General features: G+C 58.5%; 6 protein-coding genes across 6 annotated transcripts; 4 read left to right on the forward strand and 2 right to left on the reverse strand.

Moving 5' to 3' along the window:
- Positions 1-232: 232 nt before the first annotated feature.
- On the forward strand, positions 233-1,428 carry F5144DRAFT_188248 (uncharacterized protein). Its single transcript, XM_066782795.1, has 2 exons — positions 233-1,254; positions 1,320-1,428. The coding sequence occupies exon 1, from the start codon at positions 598-600 to the stop codon at positions 1,222-1,224; it is 627 nt and encodes a 208-aa protein (XP_066644925.1). The 5' UTR covers positions 233-597; the 3' UTR covers positions 1,225-1,254; positions 1,320-1,428.
- Positions 1,429-4,675: 3,247 nt separating this feature from the next.
- On the forward strand, positions 4,676-7,202 carry F5144DRAFT_188261 (uncharacterized protein). Its single transcript, XM_066782796.1, has 2 exons — positions 4,676-5,453; positions 5,663-7,202. The coding sequence occupies exons 1-2, from the start codon at positions 4,889-4,891 to the stop codon at positions 6,850-6,852; spliced, it is 1,755 nt and encodes a 584-aa protein (XP_066644926.1). The 5' UTR covers positions 4,676-4,888; the 3' UTR covers positions 6,853-7,202.
- Positions 7,203-8,934: 1,732 nt separating this feature from the next.
- F5144DRAFT_486209 (uncharacterized protein) lies at positions 8,935-11,784 on the forward strand (the record flags this gene model as incomplete). The annotated part of the gene is made up of 2 exons (XM_066785536.1): positions 8,935-11,400; positions 11,467-11,784. 2 exons carry the CDS (start codon positions 8,935-8,937, stop codon positions 11,782-11,784), a joined length of 2,784 nt encoding a protein of 927 aa, XP_066644927.1.
- Positions 11,785-11,975: 191 nt separating this feature from the next.
- Positions 11,976-14,748, reverse strand: F5144DRAFT_568166 (uncharacterized protein). The gene has a single exon (XM_066788634.1). The coding sequence runs from the start codon at positions 14,548-14,550 to the stop codon at positions 12,034-12,036; it is 2,517 nt and encodes an 838-aa protein (XP_066644928.1). The 5' UTR covers positions 14,551-14,748; the 3' UTR covers positions 11,976-12,033.
- A 123-nt stretch (positions 14,749-14,871) lies between these two features.
- Positions 14,872-16,248, forward strand: F5144DRAFT_568168 (RNA 3'-terminal phosphate cyclase/enolpyruvate transferase). The gene has a single exon (XM_066788635.1). It carries the CDS (start codon positions 14,968-14,970, stop codon positions 16,189-16,191), a length of 1,224 nt encoding a protein of 407 aa, XP_066644929.1. The 5' UTR covers positions 14,872-14,967; the 3' UTR covers positions 16,192-16,248.
- F5144DRAFT_628656 (uncharacterized protein) lies at positions 16,249-17,647 on the reverse strand. The gene is made up of 2 exons (XM_066792345.1): positions 17,135-17,647; positions 16,249-17,056 (listed from the first exon to the last, which is right to left on the reverse strand). Exons 1-2 carry the CDS (start codon positions 17,398-17,400, stop codon positions 16,285-16,287), a joined length of 1,038 nt encoding a protein of 345 aa, XP_066644930.1. The 5' UTR covers positions 17,401-17,647; the 3' UTR covers positions 16,249-16,284.
- Positions 17,648-18,488: the final 841 nt, after the last annotated feature.

Consider the following 18,488-nt stretch of genomic DNA (forward strand, 5'->3'; position numbering starts at 1 on the left):
AGCCCCAGCGACCGGCGACGACCCGGGAAAATGAAACCTAGGGTTCCGAGAGATGGCATGCATTGGGGTGGAAATGGCGGTGGACAGGACAAGCGAAGTGCCCAGTACCACATCGAGTTTAATGCGGTAGCCTAATTCAACAAGCGCGACCAGGCCCTTTTCCCACAAATCCGGGGAGGTCACCGACGCGGCATAACCCTCCCTTTTGGGCTTGAGCCCGCCGATGTCCTCGGAATCCTTGGGATTGCCACGGGTCCCCCTCCGCGGCCCGTTCGTCAACGGTCCGTACCAGGTCCCAGAGACCCAGGCTCCCAGGGCCCTGCTCTTTGGAACCCAGAACGCGGAATATTTTCCTTGGCCGGCAGACCGCCACGGCCGAATCGACACACCGAAGCAGGCAGTTGTCGAGATCCACGTGCTGGGAGAGTTACTGGAACAGAGGAATACAGAGTTGTTATCTGATCCACGTGCGTTAAAACTTGGCTCCATTGGCGTCATTTCTTCTGGAAAGAAGAAAAAAAAATCGACCACCACGGTCTTTTCCTTTTTCTGTTCGGTTTTCTGCCCAGCGAAACCTTTCCTGCGTGGGATCAGCGCATGCACGTGCTGACGAATGAATGTTGGCGCGTCGTCTGTTTCTGGCTAAACCTGCCAAAACAGACTTCTCCGATTGTCGACGCGACCCAGGGCTGCGGTGGCAAAAGATTGTCATGTTCCACCCCACCACACTCGACTCATTCAGTCATTGTACCAGGGTTTCAGGATAATACCAGACGATGGGGAAAAGACCTCACCTTGTCCCGGATCAGGACGCCGCCGTGTTCGAGACCGGCAGACCCACCGATACTTGACAGCTCTGGAGCCGGGTCAACGAACCCGAAGGGCTTGGCAGGCGTATCAGTGGACTTCTTTCTGCCCAGGTATCGACAACCTGAGGTATACGACGAAGGAAACAGTGTGTGCGACGTCGAGAGAAGAATCCTACCGAAGCGAGTGGTCGACGTACCCCGGCTGTCTCGTGTATTGCGGAGCAGCGTACCTGGATGCGGTTGCCAACAGCATGCACATAGTACATACAGCATGCAAGGGACGGGCAGTCGGTTCCAGCACCGTTTTTTCCAGTCGAGTGCGAGACGAGTTGTCGAGTTTGCCATCGAGGCTTCCATCTTCCTGTTCCATCACCGAACTGATTGCAACGGGCCGATCTCGAGGTCTTTGCAATGACACAAGTGGTTTTCTTCGTCCGAGAACCTGGTGAGCTGCCGTTTCTGGAGCAAAGTCCGGCCTGTGTCTGGTTTGTGTGGATAACTGAGCCCCAGGGCAAACCACCTCCGACACAGTGGACAGGAAACTGGCCTGGATCCGCAGCGCGCAGGGGCCAAATCCGCCAAGAGGAGCGGGGTCTCATGTATGGGCCATGTACCGGTACATGCCTTCGTCCATGGTCCAAGCCAACCGGAAAGAGTCTTGCCCAGCCCCAGCACTTGCAGAAGAACATCATCAGAATGGGATGGACGGCCGGAGTCTTCGGCTTCGAATCTGGGGAAAGAAAGGCCCGAGAGAGATGTTACACTGAGGAAGTCTCGCTTGTTTCCAAACTCGGCGGCAGAGCCGAGAGAGGGCCCAACAAGTGCCGCCAATAAGTTCCGTTTCCGTTTGAGTTGCGGCGGACACGGTGAGCTGCCGACAGTTGGATACCCGGAGAGCAAGTGATGATCAGCTGTGTAGAAATGAGATCCATCGCATATCCATCAGCAACCACTTGGGAGGTTGTTTGCCGCGCATCCAAGCAAACTAATAAACTGGCTTGCAAGTGAGCTGCACGTGGGGGACGCGATGCGGTGGTTGATGCGTGGGGAGAGGGTCTGGGGCTTGTGAGTCGTGGGACGCCAAACAAGCTTTGATGCTCGTGGGCGGGCTCCTCGTGTGTGTGAAGTGATAGTGGCAGAAAATAGCGCCAAACTGCTGGGTGCTTGTGATTGACGTGGCATGGTTGCCTCATGGCTCATGGCTAGCTGCCGCTTGGTAGCGCTTGCCTGCTTTGTGCTCAATGTCAAATCCTCCGGGTGTACATACCGAGATTTTCGTATAACGTCAAGCAGGATAGGCAAGCTCGTAAGGTACCTTAATTATCAAAATGAACTTGTGGTGGGCGGCTGTTTTTGCATCACGAGAAACTGGGGGCCAAGGCGCCTCGGCCGTGATCTTGCCCTGTCACATTGCGATTTGGGGGGGTTCCTGCCGCGTCACTGACAGAGGCGCACTTTAAGTGGTTGCATGGAGGGGCTTTGACGCCTTCCTCGCACCTTCCGAGTGGACGTTGGACCACGCCCAACAGAGTTTTCTTCTTTTCCCGTCTCTCTGAGTGGTCACCTCGTTTGTGATCGACAAGTTGCTCGTTTTTGCAACAGCTTCTCGGCTGTTTCATGTTTCCTTTGCGCACAACCGCCGGGCAGCTGCAACCTCCATCGGGAGGGGGGGAGGGGCATCATCGGGCTGACGGACTACGAATAACTAGTCGGAGGTCGACATTGGCTGCCGAAGATGCAAAACATGTGGTCTCGTGCTTCTCTCATCACCACACCCGAAGCGCAGTTCGCAGTTTTACCGCCGATGGAGTCCGCCAGCGATGGTGCTCGTGCTGTGCTGTTGACACCGGCGCCTCGCGATTGCATTATCTCGACAATAATAACGGCGGTTCATTTACCGACGATCCCATTTATTTTCTCCCCGTTTCCATTTTGGCGACTGACAGATTTAGAACTTCGAGATAGGAAAGCAGCCATTTATGGATCTTACGCACCCAATCTGGGACGCATCGATAAATAAAGAAGCGTGATTTCCTGGAAACAGCACGAACCCTGAGCCAACTCAATGCTATTCTCGCGTTGAGCGAGCATGATTCGCTCCGTGTCTCTGCTTCTCCATCCCGATGCCTGGGTCGTGTGTTCTTATTGCGTTTCAAACGGGCACAGAGCATAATGAAGTTGCGGCAGCGCATTCAGTCCCGCACCTCGCTACCTGACGATCCATGACGACGGGTCGTGCGAGGCAGCCAAGATGGCTGTGATCGGCTTGAATCAACCGCTCTGATCCGTGGCTGTTGCGTGCCGACGGCGGTCGTCACGATCGACACGACAGGCGGCGCAACGCCCAGTCTCTTGAGCACTTGTGATGCAGAAGGGTGGCCTCTCGGGGTGTTCGTACCTTGCAGCGCTGCAGCCATCTGCGGTTGCTACTGGTCGGCGGGGAGGAACGGACAGATGTGACCTGACGCGGTGCAGCGAATGGGTGTGCCCGACTACTGGTCAACACCGCGCCTCGGTCAGAGTCTTCTGTGCAAGTTTAGTGTGGAGGAACGCCTTGGTGGTCGGCTTAACCTATCAGAGCTTCGGAGGCCATCACGGCCGGCTTTATGCATTTGCTCGCTTCTTCCTGTTGGCCAGCGGCCATGCACTGCGCCCGCTGGACGGCGAAAAAGCCCAGCTGGGTGTACGACTTTGTGTGATTTTTTGGGGGGAGAATCCTGCTTCGTCTGGATTGGAAACTTGGTCGCTGCCACCCGCAAGTCCCAACGAAGCGACAGCATGCAGCCAACAGCTGCAATCGGGACGGTCAGATGTCGCGGACTGGTGTATCGCACTCTTCCAATTCCAGTGTTGCGACATGTACTCTCACTCGCTACTTGCGGAGCCCGAAAACAGCCGCCACTCGGCGCATTCCACGACTGGCGAGACACAACTCCACAAGGCAGCTCTCGCATCCCAAGGTGGAGGTCGTCCAGAAGAGCGAGCCAGCGACCGGCGGTGCGGGACAGACAGGCGTGCCAGGCCTCTTCAACCGCACGCTTGGAAAGGACCCAAGGAAGAAAGCTCTTGGCTGGTTTGTGCGGGCACCGCCCGCCGCTTGCATTTACTTGGGTGGGTCAATGTACTATCAGTTCAGTGGTACTTCCGAGGGCATGGCCGAACCAGTCCCGATTTAGAACTTTGTGCTAATCGCTGCGCCATCCTCCACTGAGAAATCCACCCATCTGATGTTGCCTCTCCACCTTGCCCCAGACATGCAGACAGGGGTCTCAAGCACCAGTGGGCCAGTCCCGGAGGGGCCTGTGGCCTCCTGGTCCTGGCCCTTGTCGAATCCAAGCGAGACGGCGTGGGCATGGGGTGGGCTCCCGGCCGGCCAGCCAGTCGAGCCACCATCGGCCATTGCGACCTCTCCGCCGTTGATCTGGGGTGGGTTGGAGGGAGCGTCTTGTACATATCCGCCAGGGCTTCCCTTCTCCGACCTCCCAGGTTCCTCTCCACACGGGCAGATCTGTCGACCTAGACGCGTGATCCCCTCTTTCTTCTTGCTTCAGCTGTCGGTTCTTGTTTCTTTCCGGTCTCGAGCCTTTTCGGAATCTTATTCCTGTCCTTCTTTTACAGCAACTCAGTCTCCAACCGAAACCCTCCCTCACCATATTCCCATCCCTCCTTCTCGACTTCCATGCAACGATAGCAGAGTCACCGACAAGAGATAGGAAGTGGGCATTGCAGTGTGATAATAGGCGAGACAAGTCACTCAGACGAGTCCATGTACACCAACCCTCGAGCCCTCTAAACTGGCTAGTTGTTTGATCCCACGATCACAACTGCCATCCATTCCTTACTAGCGGAACCGAACCACACCATCTTTAGGCCACAGCCCACACACGACGTTTGCGACGACAACTGTACAACTACCCCCATATATACCTACTTAATACTTAAGACGATAGCGAGACAAACGAGAGGAACACAGCATCCAGATCACCAACCACACAATACACTCAGGACAGGTTGGTGGCAGCTGTAACCCGGGACTGTCACGGGGCTGCCATGGCTAACAGCAACGAGCAGCATCGGAGATGGACACCATGATGACAGCCCACCCGAACGGCCCGGCTTTTTACTTTTACAGCCCGGATATGAACCCGGAGAGCCGGCAACACGGCCGCTTCATCCCGCAACAGCACCAACTCCACCAGCACCACCAACACCACCAGCAGCACCCGGCGATGCAGCAGATGTCTATGCTCCCGGTCGTGGCCCCGCTGCCCTCGACGCCCGTCTACTCGCGGCCCGGCTCCTCTTCCTCGCAGCCGCCGCTCCTGCCCAAGGGTTTCGGCAGCGTCCCCATCCTGCCGTCGACGCTGACGCCCGTGGCATCCCCGATGCCCATCGCCCCCAAGCCGACCATCGTGCTGGACACGGAGCTGTGCGAGGCCGAGGGGCTCTACTCCCCGTCGACCCCGCCGCTCTCCTCCTCGGGCAGTGCCATCAGCAGCCCTGGCAGCTGTGACATGCTGCAGACCCCGCTGAACCCCATGTTCTCGGGGCTCGATGGCAAGGAATCGTGTGGCATGGACGGCGCGCTCGAGAGCTTCCCCAGCCTCGACTGGTCTGCATGTGCATCACCCCCATTGACGCCTGGTAAGCTTGCCTCTTCTTTGCCCTTTCTGCTGTTTTTTTTCTGCGGACTTTTTGCCTTTGACTGGTTTTAAATGTGAAATTTGTCCCGCTGTCTTCACAACAAGATGAGCGGTTCACATGTTTCATGCGTTGTTGTTCATTCCGCTATCGATTGCATGTTGCACTAAGAAGTTGGGACGAACCTGAACGCGCTAACACGGCCACAATAGTGTACCTCCCCGCCCAGGCACAGCTCTCTCAGATTGCCCCTCTCAACACACAGGCTTGCGACCTCCTGTCTCCCGCATCCTCGTGCCCCTCTCTCTCCCCTTCACCCTCTCCCTATGCACGCTCCATCTCGTCGGACGATTTCTGCGACCCCAGGAATTTGACTGTTGGCACTGTTAACTCGACTCTCGCGCCTGAATTTTCTGCGCTGCCGACCCTGTGCCCCGGCGAGGACGAAGACCAAAAGTTTGTGCTCAGGGGTGCGACCCCCGCAATTTCGCCCGATTCTTCTGCTTTTGAGTTCCACACCCAGCTCTGCAACACCCTCCCTTCTTTTGACGCCCTCTCCGACCTCGACTCAGAGGACGATTTCGTGAACGGCCTTGTCAACTTGGGCGACTCCACTGAGGTCCACATCAGCCGATCACGTGCTAGCTCGGACGCACTCTCACTTGGCGCGTCAAGCTACCTCTGTGGTGAAGAGACGGAGGATTTCGAAGCTAGCGACGCGTTTGCTACCGACAACCTTCTCACCCTGGCCGACTCACGCGACAACGAGTCCCACAGAACAAAGCGCCAAAAGAAGAGCGACCAGCCCACCATGAGCACCGCTGCTGATTCTCAATCGGGGAGCACCCAGACCCAATCTCCTCCCAGCAACGAGGGTAGCACCGGCAACACCACCGAGGCTAAGAACGAGTCGGAGTCGAACTCGGGCTCCGAGAATGCCGGGTCGGCTCCCGTCGCGGCCCCCACCAGCCGTCGCGGACGTAAGCAGTCTCTGACCGAGGATCCCTCCAAGACATTCATCTGCGAGATCTGCTTCCGCCGGTTCCGCCGCCAGGAGCACCTCAAGCGCCACTACCGGTCGCTGCACACCCAGGACAAGCCGTTCGAGTGCGGCGACTGCGGTAAGAAGTTCTCGCGCTCCGACAACCTCGCGCAGCATGCTCGCACTCACGGTGCCGGCGCCATCGTCATGAACCTCATCGACGATCCCGATGCTATGGGTGCGGGTATGGCCGGTTACCCCCATTCTTCTATGGTGGGGGCTCCCATGACCGAGGAGGAGATCTCCCACTTTGGCAAGGTTCTCTTCCAGATCACCTCCGAGATCCCCGGCAGCGAAAGCGAGTCATCTTCGAGCGAGGGCAGCGACAATGGCAAGAAGAAGCGCAAGCGGTCCGAGTAAAAGCAGTCAGCTGCGCATAACTCGTTCCGCCGCTGCTTCGGGACGCCAACCTTCGCTTCTTTGCACACTATTCACACAATGGCCATGGTTCACGCACTTGGAACGTGCCGTCGCCATTGATGCCCGATACGACGACCCATGATGACTTCAGCCTGGGCATGGTAAACACATCACAACCGGTGGGAAAGGTCATCAGCATACAAAGGGGGGATCACTCCATTTCGAAACGCCGGCATGACCAGGGAATTGGTTTTTTTTTTATTCATTCACAACCGGTGGCAGGGGTAAAATTACCTCTAAGGCAAAGCGAGTAAAGGTCCATCTGTTTCAGTTTCGGCATTTTGCGCGTATTTCATCGGCTCCTTGCGCATTGTACCATCACCGTTTCGACCCATCATACTCTGCTGGCATCTCACCGCCGCATCATGAGAGGAAGGGATCGATCTACACAGGACGGGAGGGGAGGACAGCGGTTGTTTCCAGGTTTCTTTTTCAATATTCCTGTCATTTGCACTACCCCCAGCCCCCTTTTACCATATCTGTTTTCGGGTTCTCTACACTCGTTGTAATTGTACAGCACAGGCGGAGCGACAGGCTCAACCCGCCAAGGCTCTGGGACAAACTCGACCTTTTCAGTGCTTAGTTTTTCTTCTGGTGGGAAAAAAAGAAGGGTCTCAGTCCCTTCTGGTGGGTTAGTCTATGTGGGGGCGGTGTTGTATGTTTAGCTTTTCAAGGCGGACTTGTTTGCCCCTTTCAACGACTAGCTGTCTTCTCGCTGCCCAAGCTCTCCTCGGAATTGCGAGCTATCAAGGTGGATTGTATGGATGGAGTTGGGTGATGTGCAGGTCACAGATCGGCGAGCTAGGTTAGGTAGCTTTGCGTGTTGAAACATGGGTTTGCACACAATGTACATCAATTCAACCAATGTACTTGTTACTTTTTGTGCACACAGTAATTAATGCTTTTCCATGTGTGATGAAATGGGCAAATTACCTTGGTCGGCGCCACCGGAGGAACTCCTCCTGCCGCATTTTCCGCTTTTGCCGTTGTTTGACACCTTTCTTCTGTCCCTGGGGCACTAACTTAACTGTCAACGACTTGGGCAATGGGATCCAGACTCGAATGGCTCCCGCCGTCTGGGCACGTGTGGATCGATGGGGCAACTGAGACAGATCTACGAGCTTAGTCTTCTGCATGGGGCAGTCACTTGCAACGCCATCTTTCAAAATGGTCTGTGTTGCTCTTGCCTTCGGCCCACGTTTGGGGCTCATAGCTGCCGGGCCGGACGATCTGTCTCGAAGCAGCAAGCACTTGACGAGATGGTGCCTTCCCGTTCGTGTCGTTGGTGGCAAACCCTCGTGCGGGTCCCATGTTCTTTTTTCGCATCCTCTCATTTGCTCTCTCTTCCCAAAACAATCAAACATTCCAATTCCATTTTTTCTTTCAAACGTCTCGTCACAGCCAAGAAACGTCCAATGGTCACCGACAGACACCGGTGGCCTCGGGTGGCTCCGGCAGAGGAAATTGGCTAGCTAGACCCCCAGAAATTCTAACTTCCCTCAGGTTACATCTCTGCCTCTGTTCTGTCTGCGTACCCTGACAGCTCGAGATGGAACCACGAGCCCGGAGCGGCCCCACTTCCCACGGGGTGCTAGCGGCCGCAAAGTCCCATGCAACTCTCCACCGAAATCAATCGATGGTCTGCCATATTCGGCCTTGGTTGACTCCCAAATGAGAAATTCGAGACGATTTCAACGGCAACAGTTTTCCGGTTACATGAACTAATGACTCGCCAATCTAGCCGAACCACCGTATTTGTTCGCCGGCAGTTGTGGAACTCGTGAAGAACATTCCGGACTTTCCATACGAAGGAAAAGGGCACGAAGGAAGAGCTCAGCCAATATCGGCCAATATCGTTTGATAGCTTGTCGAAACGAGCACTCGTGTCTCCACGCGCGGGACGACCCGGTGTGGGTGTCCCTGGTTCAGCCGTGCCAGTTCAGGAACTTCCGCGTAGTTAGCGAGTTTACTCACTGTGGCGGAGCGACGAGGAGTGCCCAAGAACCTTGACGGTAGGCCACGATGGCGTCCAACCAGACCGACGGGCTGAACGTGATTGCCCTGGTATCCGGTGGCAAAGACAGCTTTTTCTCACTCCTCCACTGCCGGGCCAACGGGCACCGCATCGTTGCTCTCGCCAATTTGCACCCGATACTACCACAGCAGCAGTCTGGGCCCCACGATGATACCTCACACACCCCGGCCGCCACAGCTTCCGCTGCCCCAGCAGCCAGTACCGCCGTCTCGGCCCCGGGACTCATGTCAACCCCTGGCGGTGTGGACAAGGGTGGGCGTCCTCCCGCCGCCGTTGTGCCGGGTCATGAAGGTGGGGTGGCTGGAAATGAAGTGGTCCCCGAGGCAGATGAGGATGAACGGGACCTCAACAGCTTCATGTACCAGACGGTGGGCCACCAGGTGATCCCTCTCTATGCCGAGGCTACAGGCATCCCGCTATACCGCCGGGCAATCACCGGCGGTGCTACCCAGCACGGAAAGGACTATTCCCATCACCGGAGCAGCAGCAGCAGCAGCCCAACCACCCCTGCCGCCGGGCACAACAACTCCGGCGCCGGTGGAGGCTCGGAGGGTGGGGCTTCCGGGCTGGACCATGGCCGCTCGGAGGAGGAGGAGGCCGAGGGCATCACTGGCGGCGGCGGCGACGAGACCGAGTCCATGGTCCCGCTGCTGCTGGCCATCAAGCAGGCGCACCCGGAAGCCAACGCCCTCTGCGCCGGCGCCATCCTTAGCACCTACCAGCGCACCCGCGTCGAGTCGGTGGCCACCCGCCTCGGCCTGACGCCCCTGGCCTATCTGTGGAAATACCCCGTGCTCCCGACCCCGTCGCCGGGCCCCGCGGACCCCAGCGCTGGGTCGGACGCCCAGCTGCTCGATGACATGGCCGCGGCGGGCGTGGAGGCCCGTATTGTCAAGGTGGCGAGTGGTGGCCTGGATGATGGGTTCTTGTGGACTAATGTTGCGAGCGCCGCCGGCAAGAATAGGCTTGCTCGGGCGATGCGGCGCTTTGGGGCCGCTGAGACGGGCGCCGTGATCGGGGAGGGGGGCGAGTTTGAGACGCTTGTGCTGGACGGGCCGGCTGAGCTGTTTAGGAAGCGGATTGTGGTGGATGAAGGGGACCGGCGGGTGGTTAGGGAGGGTGGCGGCAGTGCCTGGCTTAGCTTGCGGAATGCGAGGTTGGAGGAGAAGGGGGATGAGTTGGGTGCTACAGGTGCAGCTGGGGGGACGGTTCGGGTGCCTGATATGCTTGATGACAAGTTTGTTGGTGTGATGAATGCGTTGGCTTTGCCTGGCGCGGATGGCTCTCTCCAGTCAAGTCCAGATGTGGAGGTCGAGTTTCCCTCGCCGCCTAGGACTCTTCAGCCGCCTGCGAGTGAAAGGCTTCAGCAGTGGTCTTTTGTCGGCAGCAAGTCCGATTCCGTTGAAGCAGACACTCGTTCCATTGTCGAGCAAGTTCGTCAGCGGCTCCGGCAACAAGACCTCTCACCGTCCGCCATCCTCAGCGCCACAGTTATCCTCCGGCGCATGGCCGACTTTCCCGCCGTCAACAGTGTCTACGGCACGTTGTTTGACGCACCCAACCCGCCCTCGAGAGTTACTATCTCCTGCGGCGACGCTGCAGCCGCGAATATTGCCGTCTACCTGACCGTCCACACGGCCCTCCAGCCGGGCCAGCGCCAGGGCCTACACGTGCAATCGCGCTCGTACTGGGCACCCGCTAACATCGGGCCTTATAGCCAGGCCATCTCCATCCCCGTGTCGAGTCTCGGGGGATCTGGTGACTTGGATGCTTCTGCTTCCTCCTCTGGTGTGAGACTAGTCAGCATCGCTGGCCAGATCCCCCTTGTCCCCGCTACTATGGCACTGCCGGCCGGCAGCAGCGAGGATACCCTACCGCTACAACTCTCCCTCTCCCTCCAGCACCTTTGGAGAATAGGCGTTGAGATGGGTGTACAGTGGTGGACCAGCGCCGTGGCCTACTTCCCGGCATCCCCTCCCAACGACGACGACAACAACGACGAGAACAAGAAGAGCGAGATGCGCGCCAACGCAAAATTAGCCTCCCAAGCCTGGACAGCCGCCCACGCCCCCAACCCCACCAACAGCGACGACGACGACGATGACGACACCGGCCCAGACCTCTGGGACCGCCGCTACAACCCCACCTACATGACCTTCGCCTCAAACAACGACAGCACCACCACCTCCTCCACCCCATCCCTACCCGACCGCTCCGTCCTCCTTACGACCCGGCGCGCACCGTCCGGGGAACAACAGCCGGCCGTGACGCCGACGCCGACGCCGACGCCGCCGCTGTTTGTCGCGGAAGTGGACGCCCTCCCGCGCGCTGCTGGGGTTGAGTGGCATGCCCATTTGGGCGTGGCGCGTGCTGGTGAGGGGAGTGTGCGTGTCCGCCGTTGGGTGGCGGGGCGCGGCGGGGTGGCGGTGGTGCAGGTTGTTGTTGATGGTTTTGTTTCTGGGTCTGGGGGTGGAAATGGGGAGGGAGATGGGGGTGGAGATGGGGAGGGGGAGGGGGAGGGAGAGGGTCGCGGAGTGCGGTTTGTGCAGACGGTTGTGGCGGAGCGGTGGGGCGAGGAGGGGGATCGTGGTGGTGGTGTGGCGGTGGTGCATGGTGATGTTGCGAGGGGGGCGCTGGCGCAGTTGGGAAGGGTTGGTTCTGGTTCTGGATCTGGTGAAGAGGAGTTGGTGGTTGTGGTGAGCTATATGGACGCGACGGTGTTTACTACAACGGGCGGTGGTGAGGGGGTTGGACCGGTCGTGCCGTGTAAGTCGTTGTGGGATGGCGATGGGGAAAGGTTGGCGGCTGTGACGGTGTATCAGAGTGTGTTTGAGTGAAAGGCTAGACTCTGAAGTTGGAGCTTGCGAGGCTCTGAGGGTAACGCGAGAAACCGCTGGCCGTCATAGCTATTTGCGGCTGGGGGAAGGCTCAACCTCCCTTCGAAGTGGGAATAGAAATAAACTGAAAATAAGGAACAGTCATCCCTCATATCCGTTGTGTGTTTGGTCCCAATGCATGCAAACAAACTCCTGATGATGTGATTTGGAGTGGCCATAATACATTTTATTGTACATACATACATACATCTACACGACCCCCAGCCCAAGCCCAGCCATCTGCTTGTCCAGCTTGCTGTGCCTGGCGATCTCGTCGGCGTCCTTCTTCACAACAATATCATACACGCCCATCTCCTCGGCGGCCTCCTCCAACAGCGGGCGTCCCTCTTCCGGGTCCATGTTCTGGGCGCCCGCCCTCAACAGGATCAGCTTCTCCAGCACGTCGCGCAGCTCGTCGATCTTCTCGGCCTCGGTCATCTCGACGCCCGGGTGGCCGCGCCGGATCAGCTCCATGCGGTGCTTCTTCATCAGCGTCTCGATGGTGCGGCGGCCGCCCACCAGGCGCGCCATGTTGCTCTTGGTCTTGACCTGCAGGGAGCCGGCGCCCGACGCCATCTCGATCAGCAGGGCCTCGGGCGGGTGGAAGGCGAAGAGGGCCTGCATGGCGCGCGCGGCCACGATCATGCCGCGGAAGTCCTTGGCCTTGAGCAGGCTGAAGAGCACGGTGCGCGGCAGCTGCGCGAAGATGTCGGGCGAGTCGAAGGTCCACTCGGCGCGCACCATGTCGCGGAAGAAGGCCCGCGCCGTGGTGATGTCCTGCTTGGCGAGGTCGGGGTCGCGCTGGATGAGGCGGTTGACCGAGAGGGTGTTGAAGAGGGTGAGGAAGGTGTGCCCGTCGGGCCGGATGTGCTGCTCCTCGGTCATGGCGCGGTAGAGGTTGACGGCCTCGGCGGCCTCGCCGTTTTGCGAGTAGGACCGGATGACCTGGTTCATGAGGAAGCTGGTCGGGCCGATCTTGGCTTGCTGGAGGACCTCAAAGAGTTCCTGGAGGCGGCTGTGAAGCCTGCGAGAGCAGTAGTTTTCTGCGAGGATGGAAAATGTCTCGGCGGTGGCGCGAGTTCGGCAGATGAATTCTGGCCGCTCGGCGGCGGCCAGCTCGGTAATGGAGGGGCCGGGGACCGTTTGGAACTTGATGACATCCTCTTGCTGCCGCAACTTGACGTAGTCTAAACGAACCTGGATCATGCTCCATGCTAGGGCCTCGGCCTTCTCAACGTTCTCGGCCGACCCTGACCGCAACCAGGCGCCGATGAGGCCGTTGAGTTGGATGGGCGCCGGAGTTATCCCTTTGTCCTGTACATACACGACCACTTTGTAGGCGCCTTCCAGGTCGCCTGCCCCGATGAGCCGTTTCAGCCACTTGCCGATGAAGAAGTGATTGCCCACTGCCAGGGGCAACTTCGTCTTCCCTCGGACGTCGATGGCACCCGAGAACATCATGTCAACAAAGACCTGTAGGGCATACTCGACGCAGTCGGACGTGAGGAACACGGCGACTACTTCGTCGTAGTCTTCGATCGTCATGGTCTCTCCGAGGAGAGTCCGCATTTGTGTGTAGGTCTCCCAGGCCTGCTCAAGGGTTGACTTTGTCGCCGCCAATGCCCGCGTGATGGGGAGAAGAATGCGGGGCTCGGGTGGCTGCGAGGATTTAAGAAGGGTGTCGGCGGCTCTCTGTGCCCGTTCTGTGTCCCCGTACAGACAGTACATACGGACGCCGAGCTCCCAGTATTTTTTGAAGGTCTCGGGCTTCGACCCGAGCGTGACAACGCCCTTCTTCCAAGCCTCGATGGCCTCCTCCTCCCAACCCTCGATAAACATGGCTTCTATGGCCAGAAGCTGTTGCGACTCCCGCAAAGGCACGCCGGCAGCCTGCATATCCCTTGCGAGGATGTAAATGTGCTGCATTCGGTTGGGGTTTTCGACGCCTTCCCCTTCCCATGACAGAGTCATCCACAGGAAATTCCACACTTCCTGCGGCACCTTGTCCCAGGCCAACGACAGGCTTTTCCTCGCCGCCGAGTAGTACTTCCAACAGTCTGCCAGGTCCCTGGGCCTCGGGATGCCGCCCTTGACCACGCTGTCTCGGGCGAGGAAGACGTTTAGGTTGTGCACGTGCCGCTGGCGCCACCCACTGGAGCCCGGGATACGCATCATCCCATATGCTTCTGCCTCTGGACCCATTTTCCCCTTGTACTGCACACGAATCGTCTTCTTGAATTGGCGTCGCAACTCGTCTGCCCTTTCCTGCCCGCTTTTCCCGCCCTGTTTCTCCATGCGCTGTAACATCTTGAGGGTGTTGATCATATCCTTCTCGAGGCCGCTGATGGCCGTCTCGATCTCCGAGTCCAAGCCGCCGGCAACCTCGCCAAACTCGTCATCATCGCGCAGGCGCCGAATCCGCCCGGAGGCTTCCTGGTCGAAGAACTTGACGTCTAAGCCGGTAGAGCCTGAGGAGGGCGGTTCGGGGCCACGTTCGAATTCCTCGGTGAGGATGCGCTGAAGCTCTGCGGGGTTCGGGGCACCCTCGTCCTGCCGGGGGGCGCGAGGTGGTGGTTGAGCTCGTCGGGCGACGCTTCTTGATGATGATGGTCTAGCAAGCCATGGCCGATAGGTGGCATTCAAGGGCCGTAGACTGTCGAGGCACGACTTGCAGACATAACTGCTACATCGGCTGCCGAGGTCGAGGGCGAATGTCCGAGGTGGCATTGGCAAGGCGGCATCAGCGGTTACTCTTGACGCATTCGAGCTCGACGGGGGAATGGGGAGTGGAGGGGAAGGATGTAACAGATATAACAACAGCCGTGGGCGGGGAGTGATAATTGGCGGGGTCGGCCTGTCTGTCTCTCGTTTGTCTCCCCGTTCAAAAAGTCTTGATTCAAACCTGCAAGACCCATTTGGGAACCGTTGCCGCTGCCCGCATCAGCATCTTTTTTTATGGAGACCCTCCATCAGATACCTCTTATCGACGCGCCAACTTCCCCGATAAGTGTCTTGGCTGCCCCGACCGCCCGGCAGAACCAGCGGACCCTCCAAAATTTCTGGAAACCTGCGGCCAGTCGATCGGCTGCAGCCCGGAATTGAATTCATTGATTGACTTTGATCAATCACCAACACCACACCACCATGTCCGGCTCAAAACCCGAATTCCTCCGATTCACAGGCCACCGCGCCTTTACCCAGAGGCTCGTCCTCTCCACGCTCACCGGCCGACCCATCCACATCTCCAAGATCCGCTCCGCCTCGCCAACCAACCCAGGCCTCGCCCCGCATGAGATCTCCTTCCTACGCCTCCTCGAGGCCGTCACCAACGGCAGCGTCATCGACGTCTCCTACAGCGGCACCACAATAACCTACCAACCCGGCCTCATCACGGGCACCACCCCCGGGGCAGGCTCCGCCCTCGCCAGCGACGCCATCGAGCACGTCCTCCCGGCCACCTGCACGCGCAGCGTGGCCTACTTCCTCCTCCCACTCGCGCTGCTGGCCCCCTTCTCCAAAGCGCACATGAACGTGCGCTTCTCCGGCCCAGGCGTCATCACCTCCGGCACCTTCTCCACGGGCGACCTCTCCATCGACACCTTCCGCACCGCCGTGCTCCCGCTGTACGGCCTGTTCGGCATCCCGCCCGCCCGCATCGAGCTGCGCGTGCTGTCGCGCTCGTGTCCCGGCCCCGGCGGCCGCGGCGGTGGTGGTCTTGTTGAGTTGCGCTTTGCGAGCCAGGTGCGCCTGCCGAAGACGCTGCATCTGAATCGCCGGCCGGGGCGGATTCGTCGTATTCGCGGGGTGGCGTATTGTACGGGCGTGTCGGCGAGTCATAATAATCGTATGATTACCGCTGCGAGGGGTGTGTTGAATCAGCTGGTCTCCGATGTGCATGTTGCGGCTCAGTACGACCCAGCGCCCTTGGTTGGTGACAAGGGCAGCGCCCAGAAGAGGAAGCTTGGTATCGGGTTTGGGTTGAGTCTGGTGGCGGAGTCGAGCGCCGATGGGGTGTTTTATGCGGCCGACGAGGTCGCGCCGCCCCAGGGCGGGGTGGTGCCCGAGGATATTGGCACGAGGTGCGCGTACCAGCTGCTCGAGGTTATTGCGCAGGGAGGGTGTGTGACGGGCGCCGCGGCGCCGACCGTGCTTACGTTGATGGCGATGGGGGCTGAGGATGTTGGGAGATTGAGGTTGGGGAGGGAGGTGATGGCAAGGGAGGAGATAATAGGGCTAGCGAGGGACTTGAAGGAGTTTGGGGCGAGTAGTTGGGGGATACGGGATGCTGGTGATGACGACGGGGCCGGTGATTTGATAATATCTGTTAAGGGGACAGGCGTTGGTAATGTCGGGAGGAAAGTAGCATAAGGAATACTAAACCAAGCTCATTTAAGGCGGGCCTGCTTACACCAAACCTTCAGGAAGCTGCACAGCCAGGAAACATGTTCTTGCGCACTATTACTACCTCTGCCCCCTGGCAATAAGTCTACTCCTTCGTTCTGCAGCAAGAGCGGCAAGCGTGGCATTATATCCCAATGTCCGCAGCGAGTAGGCGGTCGCACCCTGCGAGCCGTTGCCCACCGCCCGAACAGCATGAATGACATGAAAGTTCCCCAACACGGCGTTGCCCGAGCTGATAATATCTAGCATATCTACACCCGCCGCCGCCGACGAGTATGTGCCCCCGGCCTGCTCATCGTCCGCCGCCCCTGTCGAGGAGCTCCCACCCCCTCGAGCCTGTCCGCCCGCAGAGAGCGGCTGCATTTCTGTCCCCGTGCCCTCCCCCAGATATGTCTCGTCCCTCAGCTCCCCGCGCTCCTCCGCGTCAAGGCTCTGCGTCGTTTGCGCCGCCGGCTGCGCGGGCTGCGTCTCGTTCACGCTGATGGTGCGCATGGATGGCGAGACGGCCTTCTTAAGCGCCTCGCGCTCCTGGTGCACGGCCAGCATCAGACACTGCGCGCCCAGGATGACTAAGTCAAAGCACAGGAAGGCGAGCCTCGAGGTCGGCGGCTTCTGGCCGATGAAGTCGATGATGACGCCGCCGTGCAGGTAGCCGCGTGTCGCTTCGCCGGCCTCGGGCAAGCTGAAGAAGAGGTGCGCGAGGATGCAGAGCACGCTCGGGATGAAGATGGTGTAGATGTGTGGGTGTTCGGCGGGGAGGAGGAGCCCGTCTTTGGGCGTGAGGAACGAGTAGTGCGGGGCGAGGCGCAGGAGGAAACGGACGAGGGAGCATCTGGGAGGAGGGGGGTTGGTAAGTAAGATGGTTCCCTGGGGAAAGGACGACGAAAATTGATACGCATAGGGCACTCACTCCATATAATACAAGGTACAGATGTAAACGAAGACGATCATGTCCAGGCTCTTTTGCAGGTGGCTGACCAGTTCGAGCTTCTTTGCCAACCCCTCCCGACGCTTCTCCTGCCGCCGCGTCGCCGATTCCTCCTCGCTAAACCGGTCATCGCCGCGGTCGTCCTCGGTGCGCCCAGGCACGCCGTGCTCCTCGGCGTCGTACTCGTCATCGGGCCGTGACGGAAGCTCCCGGGCGGCGGCGCTCGGGCCCGGATCATCATCGTTCATCGCTCGCCTCGCAGTTGGGGTGAGGGAAAGAAATTAGAGTTAAAATTGCGCAAACTTTACATAGTCGATTCTGCAGCTTATTAGGATGCTGTCAGGCATAAAATGATGTTTTGGTGATTTTTCGCGCCGTACAAACGGCCAAGCGATGCATCGAACTGACGATTGCGGGCGGCCGCGCCAGGTTGATGCTCCTTGCGATGCTGTGGCGTGATAACTTTCCCCCAATTGTCGTCACCGGCATGCAAACTAGAGGGTTAGGGTTGTGAAGTGGGTCTCTACATACTTTATATGTGCACCTTGATGGATTCTTTTTTTCTTTTTTTCTGAAGTCATCGCCAGCCAGCGAAGGGCTATTCGTTAGCGCACGACTAGCTCCAATTCCGCTCAACTTCGTAGACTATGTCCGCACCAGATACCTAGGCGTGTCTTTCCTCCCAACTTTGAGTTCGAGCTTTGTCTTCTGTAGAAAATGCATCCATTCATGCCCACTGCTTAGCTATGGCAGGGCTTTTGCAGCCATATTTTCACTCGGACTCCCTCGTGCTTCCTTTCCCACAGAGAGAAGGAACTGTCACCATTTGTTGGGGCTGCCCGAATTGGCCAATCAGACAGTTTTGGTAACATTCCGGCTGCCCAAGCTGGAAACTTTGTGGGGCTGGATGTGATGTTGCGGGGTTCAACAAGCATCCGAATGAGATCCATACACAGACAGCACAGCTCACAATCTTGGCTTTGGGCTCCCAACGAGGTTCTGTTCAGGAATAGAGGATCCCATTAGGGAGAGGGGCCGATGATGCACATGAACGGCCCCTGATACTTTCCGTGTAGTGACATAGAGCAACAGAACAGTGTTGATGGCAATGATGGAACAACAGCTCGATATAGAACCGAATTCAGTGCTGTGTTTGAAACACCATGTTCTCAGTCTCACTGTTTTCAGGAACTGCATTCTCCTCCGGCGTCGGAAGGGATTCTCCCATTAGCACGGAAAATTTTGCGCGGGCACTGGGGTCGATGCGCAGAGGTCTGTGAGAGGAAGAAGAGTCACAGCTTATCGCTTATCTCTCCCCACAGCGACCGATCGGCCT

Source organism: Chaetomium tenue, assembly GCF_020726465.1.
Source record: "Chaetomium tenue strain MPI-SDFR-AT-0079 chromosome Unknown F5144scaffold_3, whole genome shotgun sequence".
Lineage (NCBI taxonomy): Eukaryota > Fungi > Ascomycota > Sordariomycetes > Sordariales > Chaetomiaceae > Chaetomium > Chaetomium tenue.